Genomic DNA, 19,073 nt, shown 5'->3' on the forward strand with positions numbered 1-19,073 from the left:
AGTTATTGACTGTCCCAGAGTGCACAGAGTTCACATTCTGTCTCGCAATGTTAACGTGGTGTTGCACCATCCTCTTCACGGATGAATGTAGCACAGCTGGCGGAGATTTCCCGCCCTCTATTTAAATTAGGGTCGTGGATGCGTGACGTCAGTAACAGACGTCTATGTTGCCACTTGGGTAGCAAACCGAAACCAGCCCGCCGGTCTGGCTGACGTGTACCGATATAACGCCAAAGCCTAACTGTTATTCCAGATGATGTTTCCGATATTGAAGAGGTGCCGACAGCGTGCCACGCAGCATCCCAGCCCACCTCCCCTCCGTGGAGGGAGGCTCGTCCCCCACGTGGGAGGGGCGGGGATTATTTGTTGTTCGCTCTTCGCAAATGTCAAAGGTCGGAAATCTGAGCCGGTTTGCTGACTCGTCCAAACAGAGGCGAGATAGCGACGCCCGGATAGGTAGGGAGAGAGAAGGAGGGAGGCGAAGAGTCGGCAGTCCAGTGACAGGCAGACAGTAGTGGTACGCACGTCCGTCCCTCCTGCTCCGTGCCAAGCACAGCTCCACGCCGCGCATCGTGCAATGGTAAATCGTTTGTGCGACTCTCTCTGACTCGACGGCTTTGAGAAGGACACCCGCTAAAACTTCGGCAGTTTATCCACTCACGCAGTGTCACCATGCAGTCATTTTGCCGCAGGATTTTGGGGTAAGTCGCCTTACGCGCCGTGTAACTTTGTGTGCAATATTTGAAGATAGGACAGCGTGTGCCGGGAGTTTCTGACTGATTTGGAGTGAGTTGTCCAAACTACAGAGAGAAATTCCGCATTTATAGCTGCATGCTATGAACTACGGAGGTAGCCGCGCTTCTCCAGCAATGCTCTTAGCCCCTTTACCAACTTTTTAAATCTCGGCCCGATAATTCAAGACAGAAGCGCACCCGTTTCTTGGTTTACTACATCAAGATGTTTTATTCATCTGGAAGGCGCGTTCACGAACTGTTTGATAATCACGTGATACTGCGCGTCAGCCTCCTCGTTTCGTGTGACCTTTCACCTAGATCATTGGAGTGTGGATTAAGCAATTGATAGTTGTAATCATTTAACGGAACCGATGTCCGTTTCGACCTGTAATTGTAATGAGGTTTGGTGGTGGGGATGTCGGGGTAAATGCGAGAGCTTCTCCAACTTGGATTCTCAAAGGTGCGCTGTGATGCTGAGCCTTTTCTCAATCGAATATGTAGCAGCGACTTCTGCAGATCCTGGTCTCTGCTCCAGCGCGAACTTTGCTCACATTATATCCTGGTGTTTTACTTCTTGCTAGAAAAGACACCTCCCATGAGCAGACCAATCAGAAGCAGAGGAAAGAAACACCCTCCTTTGTGTGCAAGCTGCCTGTTTCACTTGAGCCTGGTGTGCCAACCTATTGATCAGACTCACACTGGTCCCCAGGTCATGGCATCCTTACAACCAGACCAACAAATACAAAATGGTGTTTTGCAGTTTCCCTTCACTCCATTTTGCCAGTTTTGTGTAGTCCATGTAAATGATGGGTACTTATTAACACCTTTTCATTCACTGTTACGTACTCTTAGTGATATGGGAGCCTTTAACAAAATAATAATTACATTACAAAGACAATGGGGAGCCACTTCAACCATCACGATTGTGCAGCATCCACTTGGTTGATGTGACGGCAGCCATTATTGGACTTTAGTTTTTACGTCTCATCCAAAAGACTGCATCTTTTTTTTAAGCCAAGTGTCTCCATCACTGGAGCATTGGTATCCACATGCCAGTTACAAGATATGCATCCCCTGCTGACTTCATCAAGACCTCTTTCAGCAGCACTCCAAACATTCCTGTTTGGCTTCCCATCCAAGTACTGGTGGGGCCCAAATATACTTGGCTTCAAGTGGATTGCATGTTCTAAAGTGCAGGTGGTATGGCTGTAGTATCATCTGCGTCCAGCCGGTTTTCTATTATCACAGTTGCGTGTCCTTTCCAGTAATTATCATTCATAGCATTCATTTACATGATCTTCGTGAGCTGGAGGCAGTCGGGCAGTTTGCTCCCATGAAACCATTTGCCTAATGTGATATACCCAGAGTCTCACTCCACTGAAATCATGCAGGTTTGAGTTTGTCTTTAGTCACAGGTTTGGTCTGTATGTACATGGGAGCTGACAACCAGTGAATGCTCATTCTAAAATGCAATATATATATATATATATATATATATAAAATGCAGTGACAAAGGTCAAAGAACGCGTATGTTTCAAACCTCAGAATATGAACGGATGTTCATCTGTGTCATGCTTCATGTTTTACTACAGCGATAGAGTGGAAAAAAGGGGCTAATATTGCACCTGAACTTGCTGTAGCTGTTAATACAGCGCCAGTTCCCTCAGGCAGCACACTTCGATGTAATAGAAAGGGGCGAGTAGCAAGTACAACGTCTAGTAGTTCAGCACTCAGTCTGTAAATGTGACGTGTGCAGTCATTTAAATTGACTTGGTCTGGCGACAAGATCAGCAACTGCAGTTAGCAAATTGGATGTGCCACACAACTAGAAGTCGTGTAATGTGACATAGTTCAGAGTGAAGAGGACCAAAGCCAATATTGGCAACATCAGGCACAGGCTTGGAACCACCAAGTGGTGATAATCCATAATACGGCATACACTACACTTATTTACAGTCACTTGTTAAACCTAATCTGTAGCAAAGGTGAAAACCACAGCCTACATAATGTGTCACACTTGTAATTCTAGTTAAAAGGCCTGCTTGCTTACTCGGGCAAAAGGAAGTTCCCTTTAGCTCAACTGGGTAAACTGCTGTTGCTTTGTCTTCATAGTCGGCCTCAATGTGTGCAGGAATGTGGAACAGACAGGGGCGAGGTCCTGAGTGATTTCTAGTTGTTGACCTCGCGTCTTTATGATGAGGGAGGAGAACCTACACTGTCATAGACTGAAATTTGAACTAAGCACTATAAGGCATTAGGAGGAGTAGCACTAAACTCCGAACCACCATCCTGACGTGCCTGAGATCAAGGGAAGCAAACGTGTTCTGTGCCAATATCTGAAGGACCATCAAAATGCAAAGAAAATCGCATCAAGTCAAATTCAGCATGAGGTTCTTATACAGTTACATTACATAAATATTTTGGCCTCTGATGGTCTGATTTGATCAAAATCCTGCCTCTACCAAGATCAAGTGTGCCCTGCTCTACCACAGTAGTGTTCATTGTCTTCAAATGGAGACTTGTACATTTAGCTCACAGACTCCCCATATGTTGCTTCCATTTATGAATTCATCTCCTATGAAACGTTTGTTCTGATGGAAAAAATGTACTCCAGCTTAGGTAAGTTCATAGTGACCTAGTAATTAAATATTTGGGCTGTAGGCTACAAAAGTTGTCCGTTCAGTTCCCACCACTGACTTGCCTTGTGAACCTGAGCAAGTGGCTTAATCAACTATTGCTCTAATTAAATATGTAAAACGTTTTGGACTGGAAAAACTCGTGGTGTTCCTTCAAAGTGTATGTATTTCTAAAACCTGCCATGCATTTTATTTAAAAAAAAAAAAACAGCAATGGGAAAAATGTTAAGAAAATGTCTTGTACATTTCTGACAATTTCCAAAATATTCATTCTGCATGTTTCCACACCTAATTAAAAAAACTGAAGCACATGTTTATGTGAAAAGGTGGATAGATACCCACCATCTTCTCTTCGCCCGAGGTTAAATATGCTGCTTTTTTTGGTGATCGAGTGAGAGAGTTTAAAACAGTATATTCGGACCCCCTTGTGTCATTTTGTGGGGTGGGTGTTGTCATAGCAGTTTTTTCAGTGATTTTGATCATTTGGTTGCTACTGGGGGTTTAGCGGTTTGAACTGCAACACATCTGGCATCTCCCTATCTCGGGCCTGGGTATGTTCACAACAGTAGACATCTGAACAGAGCACTATATATAAAAGGGCAACATGTCTTCTCCTTCTCCGATTACCTTTTCATACTTGGAGTGTTTTCTTTCTTTACTGCTCCCTATTTATTTACCACTGAACAGTAAGCTTCCTTCCTGAATTGCGAACTTGGTTCTTTGCCATTTTCATGGCATGACTACTGGCGAGCACTTGTCAGACCAAGACCAAGTAGCACAGGTTCAGTTTAAAAAGCCAGGCAAGATGTTTTATTTCCAATACTAATTTAAAAAGTGTCTGTTTCCCTATCCAAATAGGTGTCTCGGTGGCTTATACTGTACACATATGATGCCAGGAGTGGCCTTTCAGGCAGAGTTTTTTTTGTCTGTCTTCGGTGAAGAAGGCTGCTGTGAGATGAATGTTATCCTTCTTGTTGCATCAAGTGACCCAATGGGGCTGTAGTTCCTTCTCCTGCTCTACAACCTTCATGGGTTGTATTAACTACTTTGGAGTGTGTACCTCTTCAAACACTTATGGTTTCTTGAAAAGAGAATCGAACATTCTTGGGAGCATTCAGAGCGTTCATTTTCCTTTGGGGTGGTCTTAACTCTGCTCCCAGCATGTGTCACATAATAAACAGAGCAACATGTGATAACTGAGAGACCTGTTTTTTTTTTTTTTGTTGTGATCAATATGATATGCAGTTCTACACAAGTGTCATGCAATAGAAGTCACGTTCTAAAATGTTCTCGTTTGTTGCTTTCTTCTAGGCTGAGTTCTGGCTCTCTGAAGCAGCTCTGTCATTTTCCTTTGGCTAGTAGGTTTGCTTACCGCTCAGCTTCTTCTCTGGATGTGGTGCCTCGTTCAGTTAAGCAGTTTGTAGCAGAATCTGTTGAGCTCTGCAAGCCTGCCAGCGTACATGTATGCAATGGCACAAAGGAGGAGACTGCTGAAATCCTAAGCATTCTAGAAGGAGATGGAATGGTGAAGAAACTTCCAAAATACAAGAACTGGTGAGTTCATGAACTGGGGTGGGACAGTAGTTGTGTGGCTGACATATCAAGGATGTGCCAGTGTGGTGTGTAATACCATTGTCTTACAGTTGGCTGGCTCGTACCGATCCCAAAGATGTTGCCAGGGTGGAGAGCAAAACAGTCATTGTGTCCAAGAGGCAGCGTGATACCATCCCCATTCCACTGGGGGGCGGCAAGAGCCAGTTGGGTAACTGGATGTCTGAGAGTGACTTTGAGAGAGCAAAACAGGAACGCTTCCCAGGCTGCATGGCGGGTAAGGCAGGTTACCCAAACAGACACATTTCTTTTGCAAACCAATATGTCTTTCTTTCCTTTTTTTTTGTATATTGTTTTACATGGATTTGTTTTCCACTTTTTATTTCATCCTTGATGATGATTTCCCTTTATTGGTTGGTTGTGTTTTTGTGTAGCTTTTTTTTTTTTCTTATTTAACCCAGCATCTGCGGAATGCCTCCCAGTGAAACACTTTGTGTCACAAATTCATTGTCTGCAGACTCTCTCCCTGATATCCACAACCCTTCACTCTAGCAGCATCTTAGCAGGTTGGCTACAGTTGGCATTAGATCAGAGCCATCTGCCAAGCTGACAGTACATTGTTGTTGACTTCAAAAATTTGCAAATTTTAATACAAGAGATTCAAAATGTGACCTCCTGTTGATTTATGTTTCCAGCTTTTTTACTGGGTCAGTATTAAGTTTTTATCATTTTTCTGCAGTTTATTTGATGTTCTTGCATTCATTGACACTTAACTAATGACGTAAGTTTTGTAAAATTGACATTCCATAATCAAGCATCAATTGTTAAAGACAGGCGCCCTCTTATAATTAGGTTTTTTTTTTTCTCATTAAGTGAAAAAGTATTGCAATCTTTTTTAATTACTGAAAACCCTTTATTTTTTTTTTTATTTTTTTAACATCTCTGTTTAGGAATAAGAGCTTATGTGTATACTCAGAAGTCAATTGCAGGCATAGCCTGTTAACTCTCAGGGCTCTCACATAAGTTTATTGCTGGCTGGAAGCACGGGATGTGCCAACAGGTGTTTGCAAAAATAGGACTGGGAAATGAAGCAGAAAAACTGCTTACGGTGTAAACCACTTTCAGTCCTGCTCTTTAACCCGCAAAAAGGAAGATAAAGCAAGCAGCCCTATGGACAAGGATCCAAAAGCCCCTATGTAAATCAGGTTAGACCCGCAGGGGCCAAATAGAAAAGCACAAAAGTTACAAGCACTACCATTTCACACAAATGAGTTTATCTTCACAAAGCTAGTGCCAAAGGGTTTTATTTATAAAACTTTGCATGGCTCCGTGTGTGAAAGTAAGAGAATACCAAAAAAAAATCTGATGTAGAAAACCTTGCGTACACACATTTCTTTGCAGTTTCCCCTTTATAAATCACAGTTGTCTTGTAAATGTGCATATGTAAACCCAAGGCTAAGGATCTGCACTGGTATCCTGAAGGTTGCCGGTTCGAATCCCTGCCACTGCCAAATGAGATCCTATTCTGCTGAGTCCTTGAGCAAGGCCCTTAACCTTCAGTTTCTCCAGGGGCGCTGTACAATGGCTGACCCTGCGCTCTGACCCCAAGGGGTATGCGAAAACTCTGGCATATATGGACCATGCTAATTAACTTCATACATAAGCAGTCACAATGCTGCAAACCTTCACTGGGTGGTAGAGTAGCCAGCCACCTGATGCATCCAGCCATCATACACAGCACCATCAGGGAGTCCTCTGGCAATGCTACTTTGCCTCAAATTAAATGGATCATGGGTTGACCCATGGCCACCAAGCTATGACACTTATTAGTCTTATCTTGGCATCACAGACTTGTATGCTAATGGAACGTAATTGCTTATGGTTAAAAAATGCAGCTTCATGCTTGCTAGGTGTCCATATTGCAATATAAGTGTAATCAATTGAACCTTTTACATTAGGAAAACTGGACAATGCTTTAAAATTGCCTTATGTTGGCCTGTGCACCTACACCTTACAGAAACTGAAGGTAGCACCTCATCAGTCAATTTATGGCTTCCAGCACAGCAGGCACGATGAAGCTGAAGCGTACCTGAGCTATTTCTGACCTTTTGGTTAGTTACCTCTGATTGGGGTCTGTTACCAGGAAGCTAGCTGACCGTTGTGAAATTCTGATTATGAGCAGGTATAGCCTGATTTTGGCCATTCTGCGTTTCCAGTGTCGGGCCTAACCCAACACTTAGTTCTAAGATAATGGCTCTTGGGAGCCCAGATCCACTCATAAGCTAGTGAAACAAAAAATATGACCAGTTCCTATAAGCTTATTCCCTTTGTATATATGACCATTTGTACAGTTTTCAAGCAGTGACAAACGAGCCATGTTGCATCAAGCAATTGAGATATGAAGAGGCTATAGGGAGAAAGATGAACTTTCTGTATGCAGTGAGTGAATCAATCGTGTGTTTCTACTGCACTTTGGTATCTGGTCCTGAGAAGTGAAAGCAGGTTGCCTAGATAAATGTGAGGAGAAATGAAAAAAGGTTCTCCAGTGTAGGCGTGCAACCAAAATATAATTATCTTTAAAACCTACAATCGCACAAAGCATAAAGTTTCACCTTTCATATTTAAACTGTTTGCGGCAGCACATTTGTTTCTGCTGCTTCTCAAAGGGTCAGTGTGTTTTGCAATTTAATATTGGTGACCACAGTGTTTTTATGTGTCCTCGTGATCACGTGCCATAACTCGGCTCTTATGTCTTTAAAATGTTTACCTGTATGACCAGCGACAGTGATTCTAGATGGATGGTGGTTTTCTGGTCCAAGATAATTATTTAATTAGCTATATTTTTATGTTTACTCAAAGTATTAATGTACTTTAGAGCAAACTTCATCATCCTTTCAAATTAAATGCAGTACATTTCTCTGAAGTTGCCCCTTTTGCGTTTGGATATAAAACAATCTGGTGTATAGCATAAATACTGCCCTCCTGTGTCTATTTAAACAAACAACATGTCTCAAAGTAAGTCTATCAAGTATTGAAATGCAGCAAGGAAATTAAACTTTGCCAGCTGAAATCTAAATGAGCAGTAGTTTAGTAGTTTACATGTTTTAAATGATTGAACAACTGTTGAATTGTTACCATCTCAGTCCCTAGCCACTGCATCACATGAGCAAAATACTTTTTTTGTGGATTTGTTCACTTCTTCCTGCAAATAACACTTTTTCTATATTTATTCATTTTGGTTTTATAGTCCTAGATATTTATATCATCGAATAACTAAATGTGTGACTCAACTCTATTAAGTTTTTGTTAAAGAAACAAAGCAGATGAACTGTAAGTTGTTGTAACATTAATTTTCTTTTGCCAGTCATCATTTCAACTGAAAAATAAGCCTGCAAAAACAGCTTACAAATGAATAAATCTTTGTGCTCTATGTTGAATAGTTAATTAAAATACTAAAAATTGCTGTTTTATTAATTAGTTTGATATTCTTCCATATAAACCACTTTGTAAAAAAAAAAAAAATGGCAATGTCGTAGTAGCAGTTGCTGTGAACATTGCACCACCATGTATGTCTCAAAGTTCAAATTATTTAGAGAGAATCCAATTTTAAATAATAATTAATACGTTCCCTTCTGAAATTCAACAGGGAGGAAGATGTATGTCATCCCTTACAGTATGGGTCCCCTTGGTTCGCCAATCTCTAAGTTTGGGGTGCAGCTTACAGATTCACCATACGTTGTTGCCAGTATGGGTATTATGACACGAATGGGTTCAAATGTCTTGGAGCGTTTGGAAGATGGAGAGTTTGTCAAGTGTCTGCATTCGGTTGGGCGACCATTGCCTCTGAAAGGTAGGACTAATTGTAATGCTGCAATTATAAATGGCTTTTTTAGGTCTTTACATCAGTGATATTAAAACTACTGTAAATTTTTGTTTTTCTAGTGCTATGATTTGCAAGTGATTTATTACAATATTTATTTGTAAAGGTGACTTTCAATAATTGTAAGTCTTTTTGTCTTGCCTGCAGCCCCCCTAGTGAACAGTTGGCCTTGTAACCCAGAAAAGACGCTTATAGCTCATATTCCAGACAACAGAGAGATTGTGTCTTTTGGAAGTGGCTATGGTGGAAATTCCCTCCTTGGCAAGAAGTGCTTTGCACTTCGAATTGCATCCCGGATAGCCAAAGATGAGGGCTGGTTAGCTGAGCACATGCTGGTAAGGTGGCTAGTTTAACCCCCCCAAAAAAATGGGGTGGGGTTGGAGAAGAACAGTGTCTTTGTGTTTCAAGCATTACAGTCTGAAAGTTGTAAACGTCAAGCCATATGTATGGAGAGGGGAACGGGAAAAGAGAGAATGTAGAAGTTTTGAGTTGTTTTAGCTGTATTCTTTACCACTTTTTGTTATTTAAATGCATTGTTTCTTCTTTCATAGATTCTTGGCATAACTAATCCAGCAGGTGTAAAGAAATACGTTGCAGCTGCGTTTCCTAGTGCCTGTGGCAAAACCAACTTGGCAATGATGTGCCCAACTTTGCCTGGCTGGAAGGTAGAATGTGTTGGTGATGACATTGCATGGATGAAATTTGATAGCCAAGGTATGTAAAGAAAATAACTAAAGGTGTATGTGTCAGAGCAGTTTTAATTCGTGCTGTGCAGTTTCAAGAGAGAATCTGATTTAATCCATTTGGTTCTCTAGGGCGATTGCGAGCCATTAATCCAGAGAATGGGTTCTTTGGCGTAGCCCCCGGCACCTCAATGAAGACCAACCCAAATGCTATGAGGACAGTCCTTAGTAACACCATGTTCACTAACGTTGGAGAGACAAGTGATGGAGGGGTATACTGGGAGGGGATTGAAGAACCACTTCCACCTGGAGTCTCTGTTACATCTTGGCTTGGCCAAAAATGGAAACCAGGTGATGAGAGTATTATTGTGTTAACTGCAAAAACATCGCACAGATGGATGAAATGTAATTTAATCTTTTAAAAACTCAAGAGCCCAGAGATGGATAAAGGCTCTATTTTCATTTCCAGTAGCCTAGAAAATAAGATTTGTGAATGTTTAAACATTCAGAATGACTTTATGTATTTACCATAGTAATGTAATTGTGGTATTTGTGGCATTGGTATTTATGCTGATATTCGTGCATCAAATATCTCTCCTAGGAGACAAAGAGCCATGTGCACACCCAAACTCTCGATTCTGTGCTCCAGCCAGACAGTGCCCAATTATGGACCCAGGCTGGGAGAGTCCAGAGGGAGTACCAATCGATGCCATTATTTTTGGGGGTCGTCGTCCCAAGGGTGAGTGTGTATGATATTGATTAGGCTTTAGAAAGAATTAAACACATTGTGAGTGGCAAATGTGATAGTGTGAAATAGATGAACCTAAGCTACAAGGTGAAGGACAGTGACAGTCCTAAAATTGTAGGCTCACATTGTTGAATTTCTGGAAAGGTGTTTTAGAGAAAGGTATGTATTAACTGAAGAAAACGGTATTCTGTTAACGACAACAACAACAACATTTATTTATATAGCACATTTTCATACAAACAGTAGCTCAAAGTGCTTTACATATTAAAGAGTAGAAAAATAAAAGACACAATAAGAAAACAAAATAAATCAACATTAATTTAACATCGAATAAGAGTAAGGTTCTTTGGTCAGGGGGGACAGAAAAAACGAAAAAACTCCAGACGGCTGGAGAAAAAATAAAATCTGTAGGGATTCCAGACAATGAGACCGCCCAGTCCCCTCTGGGCATTCTACCTAACATAAATGAAACAGTCCTCTTTGGATTTAGGGTTCTCACGGAAGGGCTTGATGATGATGATGATGATGATGGTCACGTAGACGCTACGTGGACGTTAAAGCTTTCTGTAGAATATGGGCATAGTTTGTAAAATCAGAACTAGAAATTACATATTCTTCAGAAATGTGTGTTACTTCTGTATGCAGTAGACAATTATTGTTTATAAGACATGACAAACTCTTAACTTCTGTCTTAAGAAAGAAAGATCCTTAGGGTGACCAGTAACACAAAATTGCAGAAGTGAAAATCGGTATCCATTAAGTTTGCAAATGCAGGCATTTCATCTGCTAATGTAAATGAAGGAAACACTTGTGTGTCAATACTCCTAGCAAAACAAGAGTTGTTAAAGCCTCTTTATTTAGTGTATGATAGAAAATGTTGAAGCGTTCATTTTTTCAACTGCTTAATTCAATTCTGGATCTCGGAGGTCAAAACATTTGTCGGCACCACTAGGCGCAAGGGAGGAAAGAACCTTGGATGGGGTTCTTGTAATACTGTGCATTAGACTAAGACAATACTTGGATCAAACAATTGTTTTGGTTATCCACCTACTTTAGCATCGATAGCAGGAATACTGAAGGCTTTTCCTACTTTCAGACTTCATACTAGTTATATGCATCAGAATAGAAGTTTGGCTGCAATTTTGCTTTCTAAAAAAAAATCCTTCAAATACATAAAAAATGGAGTTCGTCACTGCACAATATGTGGTATGTGTGTAAAATATTCTTTTTTACTTGCTTCAGAATACTTGCATAAATACTATTCAAATATGAAATTGCTCATAAGATACTGTTATTTCAGAGTCCTCATTTAAACCATTCCTTTTATTAAAGCCTTCTAGTAATATATTGAAAATCAATTTAAATCAAATTCTAAGAAATGGGTTATAATGAAAACCTGTAGCCACTGCGGCCCTCCAGGACTGCAGTTTGAGATCCCTGATTTCAAACCTGTTATGCCAGTGTTAGTAAAACCTACGTAAAGGAACTCCTCCTTAGTTGACCCATTTTGTCCTTCATTTCAATGTCTGTATGTTCTGGAGTGGCAGTCACCGCACCGTGCCTTGTCTGTAGAACATTATATACTAAATGAAGTTACTTTCTACTTGGCCTTTGAGTGTACTAATGCTTAACATCCCTTTCCAAAGGAATAGTTTACATCTGAAGCTTATACTGTATGTAACATGTACAGTGGAATTCTTATCTGTATTTGCTTTTTCTGTATCTACCTGCAACTTGTACTCAGCAGTGTTTAATCAAAAACGGGCTACAAGCAGCATAATTAAAGGTCTTGAAAAGAGGCTGGAGGTATGAAAATTGTGACTGCTGAATGATGTACCTTTACTTATTATATACCTGTTTTCTTTTACTTGGTACATTATATAGGCATACACGTTTTCTTTAGTGTAGTTGTGATAACCAGAGGTGTGTAACAAAGTCCATGAAGTAGCCAATAGTCTTCATTTAATGAAAATTATGTGAAATGTCTCATTCAGAAGTGAGAGTCCTATCCATTCATGCTCTTGGGCCAAGCAGTTGAAATAAATTAGGAGGATTTGATGAGGGTTTCTAAATTGGACATTTAAAGCATCTGCCTTCCCTTTGGCAAGGTTAAAGTGCTTTGATTAGTGAGAAAAGCACTATATAAATGTCTATTACTATTCCAGTATTATCTGCAGAACACCACCAGTGTGGAAGACGTAAAATAGTCTTTCATATCCACTTTTTTCCCCTTTGGTTAAATCCAAGGCTAATTGTTATAGCTACATGCGCCAAAAGCCATGGAGATGTAGGCATCTTATGTTCATTTTGTTCAAGACTCAAAACGCCGGCCAGTAGCAGTATGGTGTTAAAGAGCATTGCTGCCACCCCAGTTTTGATCCATGGACTGGCATTTCATCTTAAACTTGCTCCTGCTTTGTGCCCATTACTGTAAGAATAGGCTCTGGCTGCCTGCAGCACTGGAGTGTTTAAGTGGAGAAAGAAAAGCGCACGCATTTCAAGATGATGATACACTGTTTACCATTCTCAGTAATGATGATTACCAGTAGTGTATTTTTCCTTCGTGTGTTGCCATGGGTTTTTGTGCAAAAATGCTAGCACTGATATTACTTAACATAATGTTCGCTCTTGTTCAGGTTTGTACACAGTGGTATCTTAATAGATAATTTTGTAAGCCCAATTTGGAATGTTGCCACGTGTTGTGTGTGTCTTAGGGAGTATTAGGGTCTTATTTTCTAAGTGACCAGGTACACAATAATCAGAAATGTTCAATGAAATGATGAAAACAGAAATGGGGGGGAAATCAAAACGTACACATAGCCCAGGAATACCATATTCATAAACATCTGCATTATAACACGCCATACATTTGAAACATACATTACAATTTTAATTCGGTTCTGTAGACTTTTAAACCTGTGGTGTGGCTGATCATTTGTGACTATTGTCTTCTTGCTAACATTGTAAATAACGGATCACTCCAATGTACTGTCGGTTATCCCCCTTTTTAAGGTGCAAGTGGTTTATAAGGGAGTCACTGACATACTGTAACCCAAATTTGTAGTGTGTATGCATGTCTCTGTTATATTAATGCTGCTATTAAAATCACATATTTCTAACTTAATTTCTGTGTGCAGGTGTTCCACTAGTGTATGAATCTTTTAATTGGCGCCATGGAGTGTTTGTCGGTGCTGCTATGCGATCAGAAGCCACAGCTGCAGCTGAGCATAAAGGTAACTTTAAACACTTCTTATGTTAAATCTCTATCTCTAGGCATTTATCGTCAAGCCTTTATGATGTCTAAATGTTTTTCTCTTCACAGGAAAAGTCATCATGCATGACCCCTTTGCCATGCGTCCATTTTTTGGTTATAACTTTGGCCATTACCTTTCTCACTGGTTATCTATGTCTCGTCGACCTGGTGCCCACTTACCTCGTATATTCCATGTCAACTGGTTCCGGCGAGATGAAGCTACTGGTCAGTTCTTGTGGCCTGGATTTGGGGAGAACTCAAGAGTACTGGAGTGGATCTTTCGCCGATGCCAGGGTGAAGATGTGGCAGTGTCTAGTGCGGTGGGACTGCTCCCAGCTCCTGGCTCAATCAATACATCTGGCCTGTCTTCATCTGTCAATATGGGAGCCCTTTTTGACCTTCCTAAAGAATTCTGGGAGCAGGAAGCAAAAGAGATACGCAGTTATCTGACAGAACAAGTAAATGTGGATCTTCCAGGGGAAGTGGAAGAAGAATTGGTAGCGTTGGAATCTCGGGTCAAGGACTTATAAAAAGGAAGGAAAAAAAATGTGATTTTTTTTTTTTTTGTGCGGGAGGTGAAAACACTTGTTTACTGTTTCAGTTTCAGGGATATTAAAGTTGTGACTACCCTAGGATTAAACAAGATGAACATACTTGATATTTATATGCTGGCAGGGTGGCCAAGCAAGCACTAAATAGTTTTAGTAAAGTGCCTTATAATACCTATAGCCATTATTGGTTAGGAGGAGCCTGGCTCTGATTTTAGCTAGGTTGACAATGTGAAATCTGTCATTGAATTTAAGGGATGCAATAATGCCCGGTTTTACAAATATCTCAAGAAATGTACAGCTGTGTATTCCATCTTTGGTATTTTTAATTGTCCTCTATTGATGATCAAGTGCCTCTTTTGCTAAGATGAAGAATACCATAAATTCAAAGGCCGTACATTTGTCAGTTTAAGTCATTAGTAGAGACAAGTGTCCTAGCCCAAATGTTTCTTTGAGGTCACTTACACTCAAGTCTGTCCTTTGTATGCACCATTTGAGATTGTGTGATTGTCTGCAGAGACTCACTTGGACACCCGATCACACACATACTCTGTTCTGTCATATCCTGTGCACAGTCCATTCAACATTTTTTGATACCATCACACGATAAGCTTCTTTTTGGAAACACATCACATCTTAAAACACTTGATTTATTTTTTTATTATTTAATCATGATCCTGAACTGGAAAACGTCCACTCGGCAGATCTGTTAATCAGGGCATTAACTGCTGGAAGCACTCTAAACTCCTAATGGCTGAATACTGATTCTGTCCAAGGGAATCGCTTTGTATTGCAATATGCTACTCCAAAGAAAAACTCGCGTGCAATTTTAACTTTTGAACTGTGGACTCTGAAGCAGCTCTTGCCAAATCAAAAGCTATGGAAAGTATGAATCAATAAAGTCTCTTTTACTAAATGTGTGTTGTATAGAGCTAGTGTGTGGACTTCTTTTTTTTTTTTTTTTTTCTTTCTTCAATTACTATATTAACATGGTAGCACAGTGGTGTAACATTTAGTGCTGCTGCCTCACTATCCAGAGTCCTGTGTTCATATGCTAGCCTTGATGATGTCTGTGAGGTGTCATATCAACCCTTGTCATGTTCTTCTCATGTTACTGTTTTGTGTTTTTTTTTTTTAGGTTACTCCAAACTTCCCCCTACATCTCAAAAATGTGTGTGTCAGGTTAATTAGCAACACTAAAGTGACCCAGCAGAAATGACTGCAGCAGGTGAGTGTGTCTAGTGATGGACTGACATCCCGTGGCTGATTCCTGCTTTGCTCCTAAAAAAGTCACTGGCTTATCACTAAACTGGATATATGGTTTGAGAAAAGGATGAATGGATGGAGTATGTTTAGAGAGGTGATGCAGAATTGTAAGTTCAAATTAGAGGCTGGTTATTGTCTTTGGAAATATGTGCTCATTCTTCTTTTCACATTTCAATAACCTGGATGGGCAAGAGCCCCCTGCAATGACCAGGCACCATATACAGTAAATGGTTAGTTTTTGCTTTGTACCCAGAGGCCCAGAGAGATGGTGTAGTCACAAATCTTGTACATTATGTACATAAGAAGGTTTGGAAAGGTAAGTGCATGATTTTTACAGTATTTGAAATGCTCAAATATAACACACAAGGCCTATATAAAAATATTTGGTCCAATGTGTCGATATCAATAACATATATATATATATAAAACATATAAACTGCTCAAAAAAATTAAAGGAACACTTTGAAAACACATCAGATCTCAATGGGAAAAAGAAATCCTCCTGGATATCTATACTGATATAGACTGGGTAATGTGTTAGGAACGAAAGGATGCCACATCGTTTGATGGAAATGAAAATGATCAACCTACAGAGCCCTGAATTCAAAGACGCCCCAAAAATCAGAGTGAAAAAATTATGTGGCAGGCTATTTAATTGCAGCAACTCAAAATTGTACGCAGCACTTTGTGTGGCCCCTGTGTTCTTGTATACATGCCTGACAACATCGGTGCATGCTTCTAATGAGTCTGAGGTGCAACCTGGTGGCATTGGATGGACCAAAACATAATGTCCCAGAGGTGTTCTATTGGATTTAGGTCAGGAAAGTGTGGTGGCCAGTCAATGGTATCAATTCCTTCATCCTCCAGGAACTGCCTGCATACTCTCACCACATGAGGCCAGAAATTGTCGTGCACCAGGAGCCACTGTACCAGCATAGGGTCTGACAATGGGTCCAAGGATTTCATCCTGATACCTAATGGCAGCCAAGGTGCCTTTGTCAAGCCTGTAGCGGTCTGTGTGACCCTCCATGGATATGCCTCCCCAGACAATCATTAACCCACCACCAAACTGCTCATGCTGAATGATGTTACAGGCAGCATAATGTTCTCCATGGCTTCTCCAGACCCTTTCACTTCTGTCACGTGCTCAGGGTGAACCTGCTCTCATCTGTAAAAAGCACAGGGCACCAGTGGTGCATCTGCCAATTCTGGTATTTTATGGCGAATGCCAATCGAGCTGCATGCTGCTGGGCAGTGAGCTCAGGGCCCATTAGAGGACATGGGGCCCTTGGGTCACCCTCATGAAGTCTTTCTGGTTGTTTGGTCAGAGACATTCACACCAGTGGCCTGCTGGAGGTCATTTTGTAGGGCTCTGGCAGTGCTCATCCTGTTCCTCCTTGCCCAAAGGAACAGATACTGGTCCTGCTGATGGGTTATGGACCTTCTATGGCCCTCTCCAGCTCTCCTAGAGTAACTGCTTGTCTCCTAGAATCTCCTTCATGCCCTTGAGACTGTGCAGAGAGACACAGCAAACCTATATATATATATATATATATATATATATATATATATATATATATATATATATATATATATATATAAAGGTGAATTTGGGGGGATTAAACAAGTAGACACTGGATATAGGGCAGACTTGCACTGGCCCAATTTAGATTTTTCCCTTGGCCTAACCTGCATATCTTCAGATACTAGGGATATGTAAAGTTTAAAACACTCCAGGCAGGGAGTCAAACCCAGAGGTGTGGAGCCATAGGCCAGTCGCTTAAGCACCATTCTGTCTCCTGTGACAAAAACAAACAAAATGAAAAAAAAGCCCTACATTGCCCTACTCTTATTTGAATTTAGATTTCTTTTGTAGTCTTTCTTCTCATAGCAGAAGACAGCACTACTATATAGCAGACATTATGTGAATGACTCCACCCTTCTGCTTTTACAAACGTCCCAGAATGTTAGCAAGAGTAAACAGGTGTGTTCTTTGGAGTAGTTTTATTTTGTAGGAAGTGTGTAATTAAGTATTATTTACATTATCCACCCTGCAAACAGAAGGCTAACGTATAGCATTGCAGTAAAACCTGGTGAATGGTCCCTAGCTAAATACTTGACTACAAACATTTTACACATTTTGAAAATCCCTCGCAAAACTATTAGAACATTTGCCTTGGATGCACTGGTGTTCCATCAGGCTTAAGCTCCGTGTGACTTTCGAGGGAAGAAGCATTTTTGTTTGCTTGGAGTCAAGCATACACATGTAATCATGATTGTTGTTACAATGAATAACATAGGCCATGTGATAAACTGATGGTTCAGCAAGTTACTTTACCAACAAGACAGCCATCACGTACAGCAACATCAACAAGTCCTCTGGTCAACGCTGCTTTACCTCAAAATAAAGGAATCGTGGGTTGACCCAGTATACTCAGCCATGATGTTTTTCATATTCTTCTTGGCATCACTGATGACTTGTGCATTAATGGAATGTAACTGCTTATGTTTAACAAAAGGAGCTTAATTCTGTATAGACAGACATCCCATTCAGCCATTTCCCGACCCTCCTTACCTTTTTCCGGGGTGAGCGGTTCTTTGCTCGCCTCCCCCTTCTTCTTCGGAAAGTCCAAGTCCATTATTTCGGGTTTGCAGGTGCAAACAGCGGGACGCGGACCTCCTCCTTCCAGAAAGCACCGGGTTTGCTGCCGTGTCCCTCGTCTGCTGCCGTCATGCAGAAGTCGTCTTCCATATGCCCTGGCTCGAACAGGAGCGTGCCATCGACTTCGGGACAGAATTCTTTCTCCCGTGGAGCCTCCCGGTGATCATCTCCGAGGTACATGCATTGTAGAAAGTGTGTTATTATAAACGGGTTGTCGATAACGTTCCCGGCACGTACCTCAGAGTGATCGTCGGTCCCTGGAGGTTTCTCCGGACTTGTAAGGCCGTTCCGTAACTCCTCCCAAGCGTCGGCCATTGCAAGCATGGCTTTCCTGCTGGCGTTGCCGCTCTGTTTGTCCTTCTTCTTCCCCATTCTGGACTTGGAAGTTTTGGGTTTTGGTGATGTTGTGTTGAATCCTGACGCTGCTGTCTTCTCTGGGTTCTCTACCCACAGAAAATTTAAATACAGGTCCTCTGCAAATGATGCTAGAGTATCCTGCCGACTATGCCACTGTGACAAATTGGGGCTGTATCGCACCCTTGAACCCCTGTCCACGACACCAGACACCAGGAAAAAGTCAAATTATCGACTTTATTAATTTGCCACAGTGCACAAAGCACCCTCTCCTCCACTATACTCATATAAACCAATACAATAATCCAATCCTCCAACTCCCAGACGCGTTGCCACCCTTCCACCCAGCTCAGCTCGTCATCCGGGATCTCCCATAGTCCTTCAATTCTCCCTGACCAGGAAGTGTTCCCAGTCCGCAGTCCATGTGATTCAATATCACTTCCGGGTCAGGTACATGACCTTCTTCTTCACCCCAGAACCACGCTGCTCTTCCTTTGACGCACTTCCGGGTTATAGGGCACAAAGAAGTCTTTGGTCCTCCCTGCAGCTCCCTCTTGCAGCCCCTGTGATACCCAGCAGGGCTAAAGATAAAAACTACAAAGTCCATGACTCCCTGCTGGTCTTCAGGGCACCTCCATACTGCAGGGAGGGCTCCATCTGGTGGCCTGGGGGTATTGGCCGGGATGACAAGCCAGCCAAATACCACACAGGTCTTAAATTTTGAACAGCTCCTGTAAGTGAGAATTAAATTTTTTCCA

General features: G+C 41.3%; 1 protein-coding gene across 1 annotated transcript; it reads left to right on the top strand.

Moving 5' to 3' along the window:
- Positions 1-387: 387 nt before the first annotated feature.
- pck2 (phosphoenolpyruvate carboxykinase 2 (mitochondrial)) lies at positions 388-14,949 on the top strand. The gene is made up of 10 exons (XM_039747565.1): positions 388-701; positions 4,682-4,924; positions 5,014-5,198; positions 8,568-8,771; positions 8,949-9,136; positions 9,353-9,515; positions 9,617-9,835; positions 10,086-10,223; positions 13,370-13,465; positions 13,555-14,949. Exons 1-10 carry the CDS (start codon positions 673-675, stop codon positions 14,013-14,015), a joined length of 1,926 nt encoding a protein of 641 aa, XP_039603499.1. The 5' UTR covers positions 388-672; the 3' UTR covers positions 14,016-14,949.
- Positions 14,950-19,073: the final 4,124 nt, after the last annotated feature.

This window comes from Polypterus senegalus, chromosome 1 (genome assembly GCF_016835505.1).
Source record: "Polypterus senegalus isolate Bchr_013 chromosome 1, ASM1683550v1, whole genome shotgun sequence".
NCBI lineage: Eukaryota > Metazoa > Chordata > Cladistia > Polypteriformes > Polypteridae > Polypterus > Polypterus senegalus.